At 39.8% G+C, this 18944-nt stretch overlaps 1 protein-coding gene across 1 annotated transcript in view; it reads right to left on the reverse strand.

Moving 5' to 3' along the window:
* The window catches only part of LOC110210510 (cocaine esterase-like), a 29283-nt gene extending 16973 nt beyond the window's left edge, over window positions 1-12310 (reverse strand). Inside the window, exons 1-5 of the mRNA XM_078149130.1 lie at window positions 12241-12310; window positions 7000-7175; window positions 6510-6565; window positions 5542-5695; window positions 2658-2791 (exon numbers count right to left, since the gene is read on the reverse strand). Of these exons, the coding sequence (XP_078005256.1) occupies window positions 2658-2791; window positions 5542-5695; window positions 6510-6565; window positions 7000-7175; window positions 12241-12310 (590 nt within the window). The remainder of the gene's footprint in view (window positions 1-2657; window positions 2792-5541; window positions 5696-6509; window positions 6566-6999; window positions 7176-12240) is intronic.
* Between the last annotated feature and the right edge of the window lie 6634 nt (window positions 12311-18944).

The following is an 18944-nucleotide window of genomic DNA, read 5'->3' on the forward strand; positions in this document are numbered from 1 at the left end:
TTAACTGACTGGTTAATTGAATAAGGGGCTGATGGTCTGAACTGTGATGTAGGAAGATCACTGACAGCTGAGTGGAAGATGAACCGGTGTAGAGAGAGAAGAGGCAAGGAGGCCAAGCAAGGAGGCATTATTAGTCCAAGTGTAAGGTGGTAAGAGCTTGCACAAGAGGGGTGGTAAAGTGAGAGGAGAGAAGTGAGTGTATATGAGATATGTAACAAGGGCAGAAACAATAAGACCCGGCAATAGATTGGATATATTGGAAAAGTAAGTCAGTAGTGGACAATGACACCTAGATCACAAGCCTGGGTAACTGGAGGATGATGGTGGCTTTAACAAATAATAGGGAAGTTATGAAGAGAGCAGGGCTTGGTGGGAAAGAGAAAGAGTTCAGTTTTGGGGATGATGTTTATAAAATATGTAGGATATACATTTTCAGGTAGTTGGAGATGGGATGCTGTAGGTCTGATCCTGAGATTGGAAGCCAGACTGGAGAGAGTGAAGATATGTCTAGCCATAAAAGGGAGGAGATATATGGGATGACAGCTAGTGGGGATGGATGGATGGATGGATGGATGGATGGATGGATGGATGGATGGATGGATGGATGGATGGATGGATGGATGGAACCAGTAAGGTTTTCTAATAACACAGGTGAGACATGTTCAATTTTATAGGTAGTACAGAAGCAGCTGGGAGGTGGTGTGGAAGGGGGGACAGAGAGAGAGAGAGAGAGAGAGAGAGAGAGAGAGAGAGAGAGAGAGAGAGAGAGAGATATTAAAAATAGTGAAACTGAGAATGATACAAAGGGTAATCTTCTGGAAAATACTTGATGGTATGGGATCATTTGTGTGTGTAGAAAGCTTAGCCTTAGTGAAGAAAAGGTCCACTTCCTCATGTAAGACAAGAGGTAAAGGAGGAGATAGTGACAGAAAGCATCTGATCAATATGAGATAAGGAGGAGAAGGAAATATGAGGTAGCTCAGTGGATGGCCTCATTTTTTTTTTTTTCAGCAAAACAGAAAGCAAGGTTCTGAGTTGAGTTGGTGAGGAGAGGAAGAACCATGAGAAGTTTGAGGACGGATGCAAAGGTTTAGAAAAGCTACTCTGTTGATTGAGAAAGTGAATTCTTTACAGAGGTGCAGAAAGATTGCCTTGCCATAGTGAGGACACAGTTAAGATTATGTATGATTAAACAGTATGGACACATGCGACATGATTTCATGTTTTTCTCTATCTTCATTCAGCAGTATGCAAAAAGAGCAAAAGGAGTGGGTGATGGGAGAAAACAAAGGCTGAGGTTTGGCAGGGAAAGATTTCTCATAAGATAACAGGTCAACGTAGAAATGAAGTGGTTCACTAAAGGGTTAAGGTAGGGAAGGGAAGAGAGTATAACAAGGCAGGGGTGATGGCCTGGGAAAGAACTGAGGGTGGGGGGATTGAAGGTCAAGGATGAGGATGAAGAACAAGGTTAGGGTGTACCAGGCAGAGAATCTAGTGGAATGACAAGAGATTATAATTAGATGGAGAAATTTCAGAGTTAATGAACATAGAAGTGGAACAGTCATGAGTCAAAGCAAAGTCAAGAGTGATATCATCTCTGTATCTAGCTGAGGTGGGTTGGGGGAGTAGGTTATGAGAAATGAATACACTGAGGACCTGAAGAGTTAGCATGTTAAAGGGCACATCAAGATGAATGTTGAATTCCCTCAGTATGAAGGTGAGAATTGGGAAAGAGAGAAAGACTGGAAACAAGGCAATAAACTCCTTGAGAAAGGAAGGAGAGTGTTCCAAAGGATCTGATAAATAACAGCTACTAGACTCTTGACTGGTTGATGAATAAGGGTTGAATGAGCATCAAAGGAGGAGAAGTTGCTGAATGATGATGGTAGAGGGAGAGTCTGGAAGTGGGAGTGGGAAACAAGGAGTATTTTGGCTTTCTTGTGATGGAGGTATGAGTAAAAATGCAAATAGTGGTAGAAATGATCACCAGGACAGCTGTGTCCTCAGAAAAAAAAAAGTCAGGTTTTGGTGAGTACAAGTAGGTAGAAGGGGTAAGAAAAAAAGTGTTAAAGATGAAAACAGGTTTGTTACTTAATGGAGCAGAAATTCCAGAGAGCACAGTGAAAAGCGGAGATAGCTTTAGAGTACGATACTACAGAAAATTAGTACTTGTAAAGTTAATGTAATCATGAGATTTATTACTATATGCAGTACAGCAAGCTGAGGTTGATTATGACAGTAGGACCATCTTGTTTTCTTGTTTGGTAAACCTAATGGTAAAGTACCTGCTGCTTGATAAAGGGTTTCTCTTCCTAATGATCTGTCTGCTAGTCTGTTTATCCGTCAGTCTATCTATCTATCTATCTATCTATCTATCTATCTATCTATCTATCTATCTATCTATCATCTGAGGCCAAGGAAGAAGTGAATTTATTGGTCATAAGAAGCAGGGCCATAATTTGAAATTGGGTCCTCCGGAAACAAATCTAGTGTTTTTTCTATTTTACCATGAGTACCTTGTAGGGAAGGCAAGGGAAAGCAAGAGATATGAAGTCTAGTCAGTAATTCATGTTTATCATCATTCAACCATTCAGACACCTGGGAATTCATCAAGGAAAAAATTCTTGTGCTCACATATCAGTGAGCTCATATCTCACCTGAAGAAGCCAAGGATCCCCACCCTGTACTGGATGGTGACCACTACCACATTCTGGGTGGCAGATAATATCGAACCATCATATAGGAAAGCAGCACCACCAGTGAGAGCACCACCATGGATCCACACCATCACCTGCAGGAATCAGACATGGCTTTCTTTACAGGAACAAATCCCACCAAGCATGGCTCTGTTGCTCATTTGCTCAACAGGAGAATACTATATCCTTTTATCTTGTGACCAATGTTTAAGTAGCTCTATATGTGAGTGAATTTACTTATCAAGATACTGTATATCAGGAGTTGACAGGATGCATCTGAACTACTCTCAGATAAGAGTCCACTTGACTTGACTCAGAGGCAGTTCAGATCCTCCTTGGAATTTTCCTGGCAGAATCTTCTTAAGATTATCTTGCTGCCAAAGATTGACATGGAGCAAAACAATGTCTTCTAAAGGATCCTTGTTCCCTTGAAACAGGGAAAGGAGGCAGTACTCCCTTCTGAGGGACACAGACCCAACCAGATAATAGAGAATACACTGTGGGAAATAAGCTCTCAGTGTCACATCATCTTGTGAGTGTTTCAACTGTGGCCCAGAGAACCTTTCTATGTAACAGTAGCTGCTCTCTCAAAGCCAAGAGAAGCTGCTAGAATAGATTACCAGCATTAGGCTATGCTTTGGATTAGCTATTTTTTTAAATTGATTTATGGAATAAAACAAGTATTTCTATAATATAGTATAATTTAAAAAGATGATTGCACAGGAAAATGCATATCCACTATGTACAATTTGCTATTCCTTTTAAATATACAACCAAGTTATAAAAGTAATTTTTTTCTTTTTTTCTTTTTGGTTCTTATATGTTACTCACTTCATAAGAAGTTTCCACTGATTAAAGTCCATTTTTAAAAGACTTTAACCCATCTCCTGCTCATAAGCCTGTGTTTAATCGTTCCCATTATGTTTGCATTGTGGAGATGGGATAGGTTAGGGAGGGATGTCATTTCAATCTTATGTCACTGACACCAAACAGGATACCCCAATTAGAACATAGGAGACCAAAATAACTTTCAGCCAAGGCTAAGCTGTAGAAAACCAGAACAAGTAAGAGTTAAAAATTAAGTTGTCTCCTTAAAAGCATAATGATGCTATTGTTGAGTCTGTCCAATTCTTTGTGATGCTGTAAGGGGGTTTCTTGGCAAAGATACTGGAGTGGTTTGCCATTTCTTCCTTGAGTAGATTAAGGCAAACAGAGGCTGACAGAGCTGGTGAATGGCTGAGGGCAGATGTGAACTCAGCTCTTCCTAACTCCAGGCCTATTGTTCTATTCACTGAAACAACTAGGTCAATGGATACAGCAAAATTCTAAGTGTTAAATGCTGGGCAAGAAAGAGATCTTATAATTTCTATATCTAAAACTACAAGAGAAGGCCTAATGTTACTGTTCAGATAACACCATTGTGTTTCGAATGTATAGTTCCTTTAGTCAATGGATTAGGATGCTGCATGCCTAGAAGGTGCAAAGAAATGAAGGGGATTTAATTCACTTGGGAAGAGTTTTTTTCCTTCTATGGAATGAAGGAAATGATTGGTTGGAATTCTGTGGGGGACATGCTTGGGCATCAGAAAGTAGACAATTGCAGCTATATGAGGAAATGAAATGGACCAAATCCTGGACACTGAGAAAGCCAGAGCATGCACTGGCAATGGAGAGGGCACCTTTTGCTGTGAATAACTGAGTACGTGGAGAGAGCAGGGAGACCATCACAGAAGTGGACTTGCCTTGGAGCTCCTTCCCTTTGGTGATCATCGAGGTGTATATGACTGTGTACCTGGGAATTCTGTGTCAGCCAAGATCATTGGATCTTAGGTTGTAGAGCTGAAAAGGATTTTAGAGATTGCCTATTGCAACACCTCCATTTGACAGATGAGGAAAATGAGGCCCAGAGAAGTTAAGTGACTGGCAGAAAGTCATAAAGCTAGTAAGTGGCAGAGCTGGGCTTTCTTCTCAGAAATTCCCACTCTAAATGCTATATTCTCTTCACTACACTCTGGTTTATTGTTACTACACCCATCTCCCCCCCAACCTCTATTCAAAACATAAACCCATAGGGTACTAACAATGAAGGAGACTATAAGATCAGACTCTTTCCAGTATACTTGATCTGAACCCAGGCCTGCTGAGCTTTGCCTGAGCAAGCTCAGTTTCTCTTATACAAAAGTCCTCTGCTCCGAGTGACCAGGCGGCCTGACACCTACCCCAGCTCACTCCTTCCTTCCAAGTGCTCCTGTGTCTCTGGAAGCAATGGAAATTCATTTCTTTGTTTCCCTTTGCAGGGCCAGCATGGGTGGCATGTCCTCCAGTCTTAGACTCCTCCAAGCCCTAGAGTATTCCAAACTCCAAACTCCTTTCATGAAAATAACTCTGATAATCCTATATTTAGGAACTAGCTCCGGCTTTGAGGCATATTCATTCATTCATTCAATACATTTACTGAGCATCTACTCTGTGCAAGGCTCTGGGATAGGTATTTTGAATGAGACCAGGTCCCTGCTCTCAAAGTACTGATAGTCAACTAGAAGGAAAGGATAGGATATAGATCCAAAAACCATAATACAGACTGCTGCCTTGAATGTATATGGAATCAGATTTCAGCCTCATAGGAGGAGACATTTGCTAACAATGTGAGTTGTTGCCCAAGAGTAGAGCTGATTGCCTTGAGTGGTAGTGAGTTCCCTGACCAGGACAACTTCAGGGAAGGCTAGATGACTTGGCAGAGATGTTTGGAGAAGATGATTGTTCCCATGCTGGCGGGACAAGGTGACCTCCAAGGTCACACACAGTTCTCATGCCTTAGGATTCTCATCCCTTGCAGTAGACTTACAGAGATCTGGCTTACTGGCAATCTGGCCCACTCCTTTGTATGGTCAGGAACATAGATATTGAGGTACAAACAGTCTTCAGAGCTGGCAGGAATAGGGATATTTACTTTCATGTCATCTGCCATTTTTTCTAGGGGACTGATATGCTGCAAACACCTGAAAAATGTAAGAGAGTAATAATCTGAATAGAATCACATGTGGATAACAATAATATTAATAACAACAATAATAATAATAATAATAATAATAATGATAACTGAGTGCTCTGAGGTTTGCAAAGCACTTTACAAACACGATGTCTTTTGACCCGCACAATAGCCTTGAGACGTAGGTGCTATTATTATCTCTATTTTACAAATGAGGAAACTGAGGCAGGCAGAGGTGCAGTGACTTGCCAACATTTCACAACTTCTTATATAGCCTTTTTTCATGTTCGTTGCTTATTGAAATGTTAAGGTTTGTTGGAAATCGCTAAGTTGGAAACAAAGTATTTTTTAAATTAAAAAAAACCCACCGACCTGGAAACAGATATTACCAACAGTCAAATAAGCTGAACACATCACAGTGTATGAATGCCTTGGAATGTGATTGCATTGTAACAGAGGATGAATGGGAGGAATTCAAAAATCCTTCTGCAGATCGATGAAAGTTGAGCTAGACCAAGACAGACCATCACTAGAGGCATTTTATCAAGTGTGTCATTGCTGGCCAAGGTATCAGGTGGATTTTCTTTGTTACAGAGGAGCATTAGTTTGGAGGGGTAGGAGGGAGGCTGAGGTAGGGAATGGACAATAAGTGTGTTCTCCAAAGCAAAAGGCATCAAATTGCTTAAAAAACAAAATGAGAGGTCAAATTTGATGACCACTAGCATTCTGAACCTGTCAGTCTGTGAGTTCTGGCTTTGTTATTTTCTAGCTTTGTGTTCTTGGGTGAATCACTTAATCTCTGTTGTTGTTCAATTGTGTCTGACCTGTCATAACCCATATGAGGTTTCTTGGCAGGGATACTAGAACAGTTTGCCAGTTCCTGAGGGCAAACAGGGTGAAATGACTGTCCTAGGGTCACACAGTTAGTAAGCGTCTGAGGCTAGATTTGGAGTCAGGTCTTTCTGACTGCAGGCCCGGTATTCTATCCTTTCAGACACCTAGCTACCTCTAATACGTTAGCCTTTGTTTTCCCATCTGTAGCAATATGTCTACTAACTACCTCAGAGTATTTTTCTGAAGTCTGTTATTCCCTAAAGTCCAAATAAACATGGACTTTTATCATTAAGCAATTATCTGAGGCCTCACAGCCCAGGGAACATTCATACCTAGAACAAATACTTAATTAATGTCTCCTGTTTGCAGAGCACAGAGAGATAAAATGTGGGTAAGACATGATGGCTTCCTGTGCTCATATGGCAAGAAAAGGAGAGAGGAAGGTGCTTCCACAGATGGATGAGTAGTCGCATTTCTCACGTTGCTCCAGGAATCTGGTGGTTGTGGAGGAGAAAACCTCAGAGCCCCCACAGGGGGTTCGGCAAAGGGGATTCCCAGGAAAGCATTGACAACTTTGTCAATCTCCTTGACACTGATTTGAGTGCCTTGGATCTGTCCAGGCTCAGTGGTCCTGATGAGGTCATCTGCATGATGCCCTGTGAAGAAAAGGGAGAGAAATCCTCAGGGACAGAGGCTGAAATGATGTCCAAATGCCCTCTCTACATCTCCCATCATGACTATTCTTTTTTCATGAGATGGGAATGCAAGCTTCCTCCTATTTCTGCCATGATTCTTTTCATTTCCTTGAAAGATCTCTAACAACGGGAAATTTACTCCAGAGAAGCGCCATTTGCACTTTGAGACAGCTCTGCCACTGACTCAGAAGCTGTCCAGCATTAGGAACCTGAGTCTCAAGATCAAAGCCACTTCTCCTCAATAATCCCATACCCAGCCTAGCTTAGGAAATCACAGAGATAAAAATCAGTGCCATGTAGTTTACTAGCATAATTCAAATGAACAAAGATTTAAGGAGCACCTACTACGGGCAAATGCCCTCAGTTCTGAATTGAGGCTAAAATGGCAGAAATTTCCATTCTCCTAGAGAGCCAATGACCTGTGCCCCAATAACTAGGAATACAAGGGAGAGGTATAAAGGAGAGTTCCTGGCAAAAAGCTAGGAAAAGATATGCAGAGGGTCAGGAAAAGCTCTGCTGCAAGTGGCAGTGCCCAAGCTGGGTCTTCAATGAAGAGTCTTCAACAGAACTAGACTAGGGGAAGTGCTTTCTGGGCATGGGAAAGACAATAGACAAAGAAGGGAGACAGGAAACTGCAGGGGATGAAAGGCAGATGAAAAGTAGTTACATTGGGGTACAGTATGAGCCAGAAAGACTCATGTTCCTGAGTTCCAATCCAACCTCAGATATTTACCTGGGCAAGTCATTTTACCTATTTGCCATAAGTTTCCTCAATTGTAAAATGAGCTGGAGAAGGAAATGGCAAACCAATTCTAGTACATTTGCCAAGAAAACCCTAAATGGGGTCACCAAGAGTGGGATATAATTGAAAAAGAACTGAACAACAATACAACAAATGTGAATAGAGTAGTAGGCGTGAAGGCTGGATGCACAGAGTACTGTATTTGGGCTCAGAGAATAGGGGTTCAATTGTAGCTCTACCTTTTACTGCCCATGTGAACGTGTTACAATTTCCTTCCCTTCCATAAGACTGTTTCTCCTCTTTGATGAAATGGGAAAAGGGCATTGAATTCAATGGTCCTTAAGATTTCTCCCAGCTCTCCACCCTAGAGTCCAAGAGCTAGAGACTGATGAAGTGTCAGGGCACATGGCTACTCTCTGCCTAGGTCAGAAGGACAAAGGTCAGGTGTGCCTCTGAACGATTAGCTCCCCCTTTATCAAAGGAGATCAAAGTATAGCCCTATATAAAAGCCTGGGATTGATTTTAACATACATCAGCTGAGCTTCAGTTTCTCCTCTGTAATCATAGTGGTTTGGGAGGATGAAAGTAAAGAAAGAACCCAAAGCCTCCCCCTTCTGGGATAAGAACTCACTGTGTGACAAAAACTTCCAGGAAAACTGGAAAACACTATGACAGAAATTAGTCATAGACCAACATCTCATACCATATACCAAGATAAAGTCAAAATGGACATGTGATTTAGACAGAAAGGGTGATACGATAAGCAAATTAGGATAGCAAGGAATAGTTTACTTGTCAGATCTATGGAGAAGGCAACTCTTGGTTGAGTTGTGAACTTATCCAACCATTTTGGAGAACCATTCATGACTGTGCCCACAGGGCTGTAAAATTGTGCATACACAATCCAGCAATACCACTTCTAAGTCTGTATCCCAAAGAGATCATAAAAGGGGGAAATTACCTACATGTGCAAAAATAGTTATAGCAGCTGGGTTTGTGGTGGCAAAGAATTAGAAAGTGAGGTAAGGCCTGTTAATTGGGTAATGACTGAACAAGTTGCAGCAAACGAATGTAATGGAATACCATTGTGCTATAAGAAATAATGTGCAGGCAGATTTCTGAAAAACTTGGAAAGATTGATATGAACTAATGCTGAGCAAAGTGAGCAGAACCCAGAGAACACTGTACGCAGCAATAGCAACAATATACAATCATCTCCCAAGAATGACTCAGCTCTTCTCAGCAATACAATGATCTAAGACAATTCCAAAAGATTCATGACGGAAAATGCTATCGATGTTCAGAGAAAGAACTATGGAGTCTGAATACAGATCAAAGCATACTATTTTCATTTGGGGGGGGGTTGGGCAGTTTTTCACTGTTCTTCTGTTTCTTCTTTCACAACATTGCTAATGTGGAAATATATTTACATTATTGCAAATGTAAAACCTGTATCAGATTGCTTGCCATCTCGGAGAGGGAAGATGGGAGGAGGGGGAGGAGAAAAAATTTGAAACTCAAAATCTTGTAAAAAATGAATATTGATTGAGCAGAGATAGAGGCTGTGGCCCCCTGGCCTGTTCCTCCTGAGTCTGCATTCCCCTCCAGATCCACTGCTACTGGCTCCCAGAATTCCAAACCAGACTGGCACATCCTGGAACTTTCCACAGTGCCTGGAGCTTCCTTGCCCAGGTACATCCAACCACCACTGCAAACTCCTCAATTCGGAAGCCCTTCTATAATTCTGGTCCCATCTCCCACTGCCAGAAAATAAAACTTCAATGAAATGAATGACTGTTAAACATTCATGATGAAAAGGCCAGAGCTGCAAAGAAACTTTGAAGTGCAAACAAAGGAGTCAAGAAAAATCATAAAAAGGAGGCTTTGCAATGTTCCAGAGCTTGATGAAACCAGCATGATGTCATCCACAAACAGGACCAACTAGAGGCCGTCACTATCCAAAAGGAATCTTTCTTTAGCCCAGACTGAGCTGATCTCCTCCATCCCAATGGTGAACAACTTTGGTTTTCCAAAATATTTCTTACTATCCTCATTTATTTCCAACTTTGCATTGAAGTCACTAAGTGCCAAAGTCAATGATAATATAATTTGAAGCATTATACCAAGATCTTCATAGAATTTCTCTACACACTTATCCTCTCAAACCAATGTTGGTGCTTAGCACACAATTATCTTCATGGTCATCTTTTTACAAAAACTTATTACAAGAAAAATCAATCAACAAGGATTTATTAAGCACCTACTATGTGCCAGGAAAGCACTGAAGATACTAGTACTAAGAATGAAACAATCTTTGTTTGCAACAAACACACATTTTAATGGATTGCAAAGGTCCCATGAAATGAGGTCCCTTGTGGCCTTTAGGCATACAATAAGAACAACTCTACTGCATATTTTATGTGCCTCTCCAAGAAGAACCTGTAAGCCATTCTTGGCTTTCTGATTCCATTTATAGTAAGAATTTCAAGATTGATACAATTCCATTGCTCCCATGGTAGGTCCATTCATTTGTCACTGGTCAAGGATCTCATATTTAGATTGTTAAAATTTATAAATGTAGGGGGAGAAAATCTCTGAAGCAAGTTTCTCTTATTTCCAAGATCCATAGGAAATTAAATCACATTATTTTCTAAGTACCATTCTACAATAGATAAATGGCCAAAGGATATGAACAGAAACCTTTCAAAGGGAAAAAGCCAAGTTATCAAAAATCATATAAAAAATGTTTACAACACTAATTCTTAAAGAAATGCAAATTAAAGCAAATTTGAGTTTCCACTGTATGCCTATTATTGAACTGGCAAAAGAAGAAAAGGACAAATGCTAGAGGGTCTATAAAAAAAATATGCATACTAGTGCATGGTTAGTAGAGCTGTGATTTGGTCCAGGCTTTCTAGGAAGTATTTGGAACTGTGCCCAGAAAATTACCAAACTGTGCATACCCTATGAGCTAGCAATATAACCACTAGATCTATTCCCCAAAGAGATTAAAGAGAGAGGAAAAGGACATATAGGCACAAAAATATTTACAGCAACTCCTCATGGTAGCCAGAAATTGGAAACCCAAGAACTGTCTTCTTTCTGGGTAATGGCTAAAGAAATTGTGATATATGAACGTAACAGAATATTACTGTGCCAATTAGAAATAATGAAATGGACAATTTCAGTAGAAACCAGGAAAGCCTTTATGAATGAGTGCAGAGCTAAGTGGGCAGAACCAAAACAATTTATGCAATGGCAACAACATTCTAAGGAAAAACAATTTGGAAAGACTTTAGAAGTCTTATCTAAGTAATTCTGATGAAACATGAATCCAAAAGAATTAATACAAAATATTCCACTTATCTCTTGAAAGAGAGGTGATGAAGTTAACAGGCAGAAAAAGACCTACATTTTCAGACACAGTTAATGTAAGAATTTGTTTTTTTTCAGACTTGATAGATAAGTATTAAAATATATGTATTGTTTTGTTTTGTGCTTAATTTGCTTAATGGAGCAGTAGTAGTAAGAGGGGCATATTAATGAAAAGATATTTGTTACCAGAATGATTTTTAAAATATTTAATAATGTTTATAGATTTTCTAAAAATATGTTACTGTACTAATATATCATGTGCATCATAAAATATACACAAAATAGAAGTTCTAAAAGAATGAGATAAAGTAAATAATATTTTTTAAAAATTTGCATTTTACATAACAAAAATAGAAAAAGCATTTTTGCTCTCATTGTTAATGCCAGTAGTAGTAAATATATTTTTGCGAGGAAAAAATATGAATGTTGAAAACTATCTTTACATGTAATTGGATAACATAAGATCATATTCACCAAAAAAAAAAAAGAAAAAAGAAATAGAAAATAAAGAAACAAGCTGTGCCACATTTTCTCATGCAAAAGCAGAGCGTTTGTTTCCAGTCTGAAAAAAGATCCCCCCCTAAGTCTCACCCTTACCTACCTCCTTGAAAATCACTCAGCTTTCCCTCTCTCCCTACTCCACCAGCAGCTGATAGAAGAGTTTTTATAAGTAACACTTGGATAGTACATCAATTTCTTAGCTGCAAACTGAGTTTGGCCTCCTGAAATCAAACTAACAATAATCCTTCACCCCCGCTCCCAGACCACCCACCCAACCAGTCAGTGAAGGCAAACAAGAGAAAAAAACAATGCACAAGTCCTATATCTCCCATGAGAAAATTGAAGTACTCCTCAAATATCCTGCAGTAATCAGCCCTTACTCTGGGTCAGCCTGGCACAGCTGCTCACCTGGGGCTTGAATCAGGACTCCCAGGATGCCCAAAATCAGGACCTTGGGCAGCAGGGAAGTCTTCCGCATCTTTCCCTCTGCACAGTCTTCTGGTGATGCCTAATCAGACGCCTGGCCTGGCCTTTAATACAAAATAGAACTGGATCAAATGGCACTTCAGGGAAATTGTGGCTAAGTGTTACTTAAAGGACTTTCTCCTCAGACATTGTCTCAGGCATATTTGAGAAAAAATTAGATTGAGTGTATAAAGGAAAAAGAAGACATCTGAAAATATATCTATGTAACAGGGATATGCTGGTAAATGTGTAATAACAACGTCTCTGGAAAACAAAAGAAACAAACAAATATGTCCATGACATGCTCTTAATTTAATCTCTATTAGTAACATTTTTCCAACACTTAAGTCTGGACAATCAACAGAACGATAAATCAAACCCTGAATTGTAGAATTTTCTGATTTCAGAGGGGCAAATATGACAATGGGTTCACAAGAGCCAGTTTGAGCTGCCCCCACCACTTCACCTGAAGTGTCAAGTCTCAAAATTTGAATCACACAACCTACCCACTCTCCCTCCCAATTTCTGGAGACTTCTATGACCTTTCATCTTTTGAAGCTCTTCAGTTCCTTGGTTTTTCTTCCAGATCCCATTTGGGGTCTCATCAGCAAAGATACTGGAGTGGTTTGGTATTTCTTTCTCCAGCTCATGTTGCAAATGAGGAAACAGGATTAAGTGACATGCCCAAGGTCCCACAGCTAGGAAGTATTTCAGGCAGGATTTGAACACACTGTGCTAAGCTCTAGTAACACAAATACCATCATAAAGGCAACCCAAGAACAGTGAGAGCTTGCATTCTGATGGAGAGAAACAACAGATAAAAGATGAGGGGTGGAGGAGGAGAAAGGTACCATTAAGAAAGTACTGGGAGACTAAGGAATGTGGTATGGAGAGGAATGAAGACATGGTTGGCTAGGGCCTGCTCCTTTAGATGGTGGTTTGAAAGGCTCCCATAAGGCAGAAGGCATCACCTCACCTGGCTGCCCATTCTATGTTGAACAATTCTAATCCTTAGCACATCTTTCCTGGCATCAAGCCTAATTTTGCCCCTTTGTAACTTTCCCCCAATCTTGCTGGTCCTGCCCTTGGGAAGCCAAACAGGTCAAGGCTAATTCCTCCTCATTATGATCTTGCAAGTGTTAAGACAAAGAGTGATTCTACCCTCATCAAAACCATGAGATCCAAATTTTTAATGGGTGTGAGGCAAGATCTCCATGGTGATCATTCTGTACTAGCCCCTACATGACCACTTCTCAGGGATGTTGTAGAGGATGGTTATTGTCCAGGTAGAAATGGGTCTAGGTGGCTTCTCAGGTGTCTTTTGATTGTGAGACTCTGTGGTTTGGCCAGTCTCCAGCCACTCTCACACTGAGGACTTGGAGCTGCCCATGAAGCCCTAATTAAACAGAGAACATCACTCCAAGAACCTTCCCCTGGGAAGTGGGAATTTGTTTCAATGGCTGTTAGGGGCTGCATGCAATTAAATGTACCCAGTCATAGACAATTACCTTGAAGGTAAAATGTGGTGAGAACTACAAGCAGATAGAAAGGGGAAAGGAAGAGGCCCTCCTAGCCTCAGTTTCCCCATCTGTAAAATCAAGGGTTTGGAAAGAAAGAAACAACAATTTTTTAAGCATCTACTATGTGGCAGGCACTGAGTTAGCACTTTATGCATGTCTCATTTTATCCTCAGAACAACCCTGGGAATTACATACATTGTTATCACCCCTATTTTACAGTTGAGGAAAATGCCCAGCTTCACACACCTAGTTAGGCATCTGAGACCAGATTGGAATTGAGGTCTTCCTGAATCCCAACCCATGGCTACCACTATTGCACCATCTTGCTGCCTGTAGGTAGCTGTGGAAAAGAGTCACAGCTGTACATAGAAGGCAACAGAAAGTCAGAAAGAAGCACTGGGACTATATTTGGCTCATGGAATGGTTAGAGACTTGTCTGGGTGTTGTAAAGACTGGAGTATAGTCTGAACGCTAGCAAATGGGAGTCAGAGTGACTGACTTGGTGAGTGCAGAACAGTTATGTGATGTGGACCAGCTTACTCTCTCCCCATACCAGCTTGAAACTCTGTCACCTTAGAAAGGCCTAAAACCTAGATTGGCCAATCAGGAGAAAGACATTTGTTGGCCCACTCTGACCTTAACCTTCCATAATGCTTTGCATGCTGACATAACAGACATGCTTTGCTCTGCTCTCTGAGTGAACCCAAGTTCTCCTGCTGGATTTTGCTTATTGGTAATATTCTTCTACCAATGACATGGCCCACCGGACATTTCTTTATCTTTTTATGGCCCTACCATGTTAGAGGCACTATCTTGAAACTCCTTCTTTATGATACCCTATGTTTACTGTTGGTAGAAAACTAGAAATCCTGAGGCCACAGTATTTGTTTTATGAAACTATAATTTTGGCTAATGAAGGACACAGGCATCCTGAACCAGGAAATAAGGGAGGGTTGAGTAGAATGACTCTGAAGATATAAAATCCCCTTTTTCTATCCTTCCTTGAGTTGATTTTCATAATGAACTTCCATGCATATCTCTATATGCATGATTCGCCAGCTTGCAGAGAAATAAATGTGCACATGCAGCTTAATTTTGTTTGTCTTTCCTAGAACGAATTCTGTAAAGGTTGACACTTGACAGTGAGAAGACAGCCAGTTCCATGTTAGAGAATTTAGTAAATGTAAAAGAAAGAATAGGAGTAACTGAAGGAGTGTGGAAAGAATGACTAGTTGGATTCTATAGTAAGGAAAGAGCTGAAATTAACTCAGCGTTCAGCTTGACATAGAAAGCCGTCCACAACCTGGCTCCCACACATTATGTTCTAGATCTGCCTGTCTGCTTGCTGTCTCTGGCATGATATTTCATTTCCTGTCTCTTCAGATAGTTCCACATGTCTGGAACACACTCAATCCTTGTCCCTTCCTGGAAGAGTCAGGGAGTATATAAAGGTAATTCTTGACAGGGATGGGTTAGAGTAAAGGGCCTCAGAGGACCCCTCCAACTCTGAGATTCTATGATTCTTTTAGTGCTCACCTTCCCTCAGACCAAGGGGTAGAGCTTTGATGAGGCTTCCAGTAAACAAACACTATGGCTCCCAAAGCTTTCCTGAGGGCTGTTAACTCCCCCAAAATAGCAATTTTTACCTTGTTCCAGGGATTTTTGTTCCCAATTGGCATAATCCTTAGAATCTTCCCTGAGTTAATCAGCATCTATTGTAGGTCAAAGGATTATCACAGAATTGCAGAATTTTTGTTGTGGAAATTGGATCTTTTAACCAAAGTCACAATTCTACAAGACATACATATTCACTTATTTATTACAGGAGAAAGGCTCATGCCTATTGGAACTCCATATACAAAGGAGCCTAACCCATAGACGATGCCTTCGATATTTATGGGGTACAGGAAAAATGAGAGGTCACATGGGAGGACTACAGGGCAATCCCTTCCCAAATGAAAGTGACATGGGAGGAGGAATGGAGCAGCAGAAGAGGGGGAATGAGAGGAAGCAAGAGGACTTGGAACATCAGACCATGGAGGGAGGATGTTCTGCTCATCTGAAAGGGTCTCAGCTACACAGACTTTATCACTTTGGGCAGACTGGCAAGAGCCAGAAAGCTTGATAGAGTTGTTATGAAAGATAAGTGTTATGTTGTATTAGGGGAGCTTCATCTCTGGAGAACAGGTTACCTCCAGAACACAAGTTCAGGGGGCCTCTCCACAGATCTCAGAGACCATCTAATCCAACCCATATTCTGAAGAAATCCTTCCTGTAACAAGATCATATAGGATTGATCATATCCACTTGTGGGTCATCCCTTAAACTGTTACTTGACTCATTACCTTCTTCATTCTCATTACTTGATTTCTCTAATAATCCAAAGCTATGCCCAGCTGTTTCCTTATTAATTATTAGATTAGAACATTTCTCTTTAGTTAATCAAGCTTTAAGATAGTTCTGGAAATGCTAGCAATAGCATTAATATAGGAGGAAGAAAATCAGAGAGATAGGCTAAGAAGAGAGACAATTATTCTGATTTGTTAATGACATAGTAGGTTACTTAGAAAATCCAAGGGAATCAGCAAAGAAAGTAATACCTCAAGAAAAATAGTTGCAGACTACAAAATAAACCCACAATAACAAATTGCTTTTTTTTTTTAAAGGCAATTGTAGTTAAGTGACTTGCCCAGGGTCACACAGCTAGTATGTGTCAAATGCCTGGTCTTAGGCCGGATTTGAACTCAGGTCGTCCTGACTTCAGGGCCAGTGCTCTATCTACTGTGCCACCTTGCTGCCCCGACAAATTGCTTTTCTATATAATACAGTAAAATCCTAAAGGCAATAATAAAAAGATTGATTCAAAATAGTTGAAAAATGCATAGAGCAACATCCCACACCATATACCAACATTAAGTCAAAACGGGTAAGTAATTTAGACACAGTGTGATACCACAAGCAAATTAGGAGAGCAAGGAATAGTTTAGCTGTCAGATCTATAGAGAAGGCAAGAATTCTGACAAAACAGTAGATAGAGAAGATTATAAAATATAAAATGGATCATTTGGATTACTTTAAATTAGAAAGGTTTTTTTTTACCCACAAAACTAACATACCCAAGATTAGAAGGAAAGCAGATAGATAGGAAACCATTTTTATAGCAAGTGTTTCTGATAAAGCCCTCATGTCTCAAATACACATAGACCCGAGTCAAATTTATCAGAATACAAGTCATTCCCAACTGATAAATGGTCAAAGGGTAGGAACAGGCAGTTTCTAGATGAAGAAATTAAAGCTATCTATAGTCATATAAAAATATTCTAAATCACTACTGATTAGACAAATGCAAATGAAAACAATTCTGGGGTACCCCCTCACACCTATCAGATTGGCTAATATGACAGAAAGGGAAAATAGGAAAAATTGGAGGAGATGTGGGGAAATTGGGACCGTAATGCACTCTTCATGGAGTTGTGAACTTATCTAACTGTTTTGGAGAACCGTTCAGAACTATGCCCAAAGGGCTATAAAAATGTACATACCTTGTGATCTACCAATACCACCTCTAGGTCTGTATCCCAAAGAGATCATAAAAAGGAGAAATAACCCAGATGTGCAAAAACATTTATAGCAGCTCTTATTGTGGTAGCAAAGAATTTGAAAGTGAGGTAATGCCCGTCAACTGTGTAATGACTGAGCAAGTTGTAGAATATGAACATAATGGAATACCATTGTGCTATAAGAAGTAATGAGCAGGCAGATTTCAGAAAAGCATGAAATTATTTATCAAAAAAAAGAAAGATAGAGAAAATAAAGAAATAAGCTTTGCCACATTTTCTCATGCAAATGCAGAGCTACTATTTCCAGTCTGAAAAAATATCCTCCACCAATCCTCACTCTTATCAACCTCCTTGAAAGTGACTCAGCTTTCCCTCTCTCCCCACCCCACCAGCAGCTGATAGAAGAATTTTTGTACATAACACATGGACAGGCCATCAATTTCTTAGCAGCAAACTGAGTTTGGCCTCCTGAAATCAAACTAGCAATAATCCTTCTCCCCCAGCCCATGATCATTTGGATTACATTAAATTAAAAAGGTTTTTTACCACAAAACTAACATATCCAAGATTTGAAGGAAAGCAGATAGATAGGAAACCATTTTTATAGCAAGTGTTTCTGATAAAGCCCTCATGTCTCAAATACACATAGACCCGAGTCAAATTTATCAGAATACAAGTCATTCCCAACTGATAAATGGTCAAAGGGTAGGAACAGGCACTGAGGGCAACTAGAGAAAAAAACAATGTATAAGTCCCATATCTCCAATGGAAAAATCAAAGTGCTGCTTAAAGGACTTTCTCCTGAGACGCTGTCTTATGCATACTTGAAAAAAAAATTACATTGAATCTATAAAGGCAAAAGAAGACAGATCTGAAAATCTGTTCATCCAACCTGGATATGCTGGTAAATGTGTGATAACAACCTCTCTGAAAAACAATAACAAGCAAACAAATGTATCCATGACATACACTTAATTTAATATCTATAAGTAACGTTGTTACCAACTCTTAAGTCTGGACAATTAACAGAAAGATAAATCAAGCCTGAAATTGTAGAATTTTCAGATTCCAGGCACCATCTTATCCAGTCCATATTGGAAAGAAATCCCTCCTGTATCAAGATCATACAGTATTGACCATACCCACTTGTTGGTCATCCCTTAGCCTGTTACTTGACCCATTACTTTCTTCATTCTCGTTACTTGATTTCTCTAATACGCCAAAGCTAGGTCAAGCTATTTCCTTACTAATTATTAAATTAGAACTTTTCTCTTTAGTCAATTAAGCTTTAAGATAATTCTGGAAATGGGAGCAATAGCAGTACTATAGGAGGAAGAAAGTCTCCAAGAAGAGAGACAATTATTCCTATTTGTTAATAACATAGTAGTTTACTTAGAAAATCTAAGGGAATCAGCAAAGAAAGTAATATCTCCAAAAAAGTTGCAGGCAACAAAATAAAACCACAAAAGCAAATTGCACTTTTACATAATATAGCAAAATTCCAAAGGCAGTAATGAGAAGATCCATTCAAAATAACTGAAAAAAATGCATAAAATAATTTATACAA

This window comes from Phascolarctos cinereus, unplaced genomic scaffold (genome assembly GCF_003287225.1).
Source record: "Phascolarctos cinereus isolate Bilbo 61053 unplaced genomic scaffold, phaCin_HiC Scaffold_2;HRSCAF=192, whole genome shotgun sequence".
In the NCBI taxonomy this organism is placed as follows: domain Eukaryota; kingdom Metazoa; phylum Chordata; class Mammalia; order Diprotodontia; family Phascolarctidae; genus Phascolarctos; species Phascolarctos cinereus.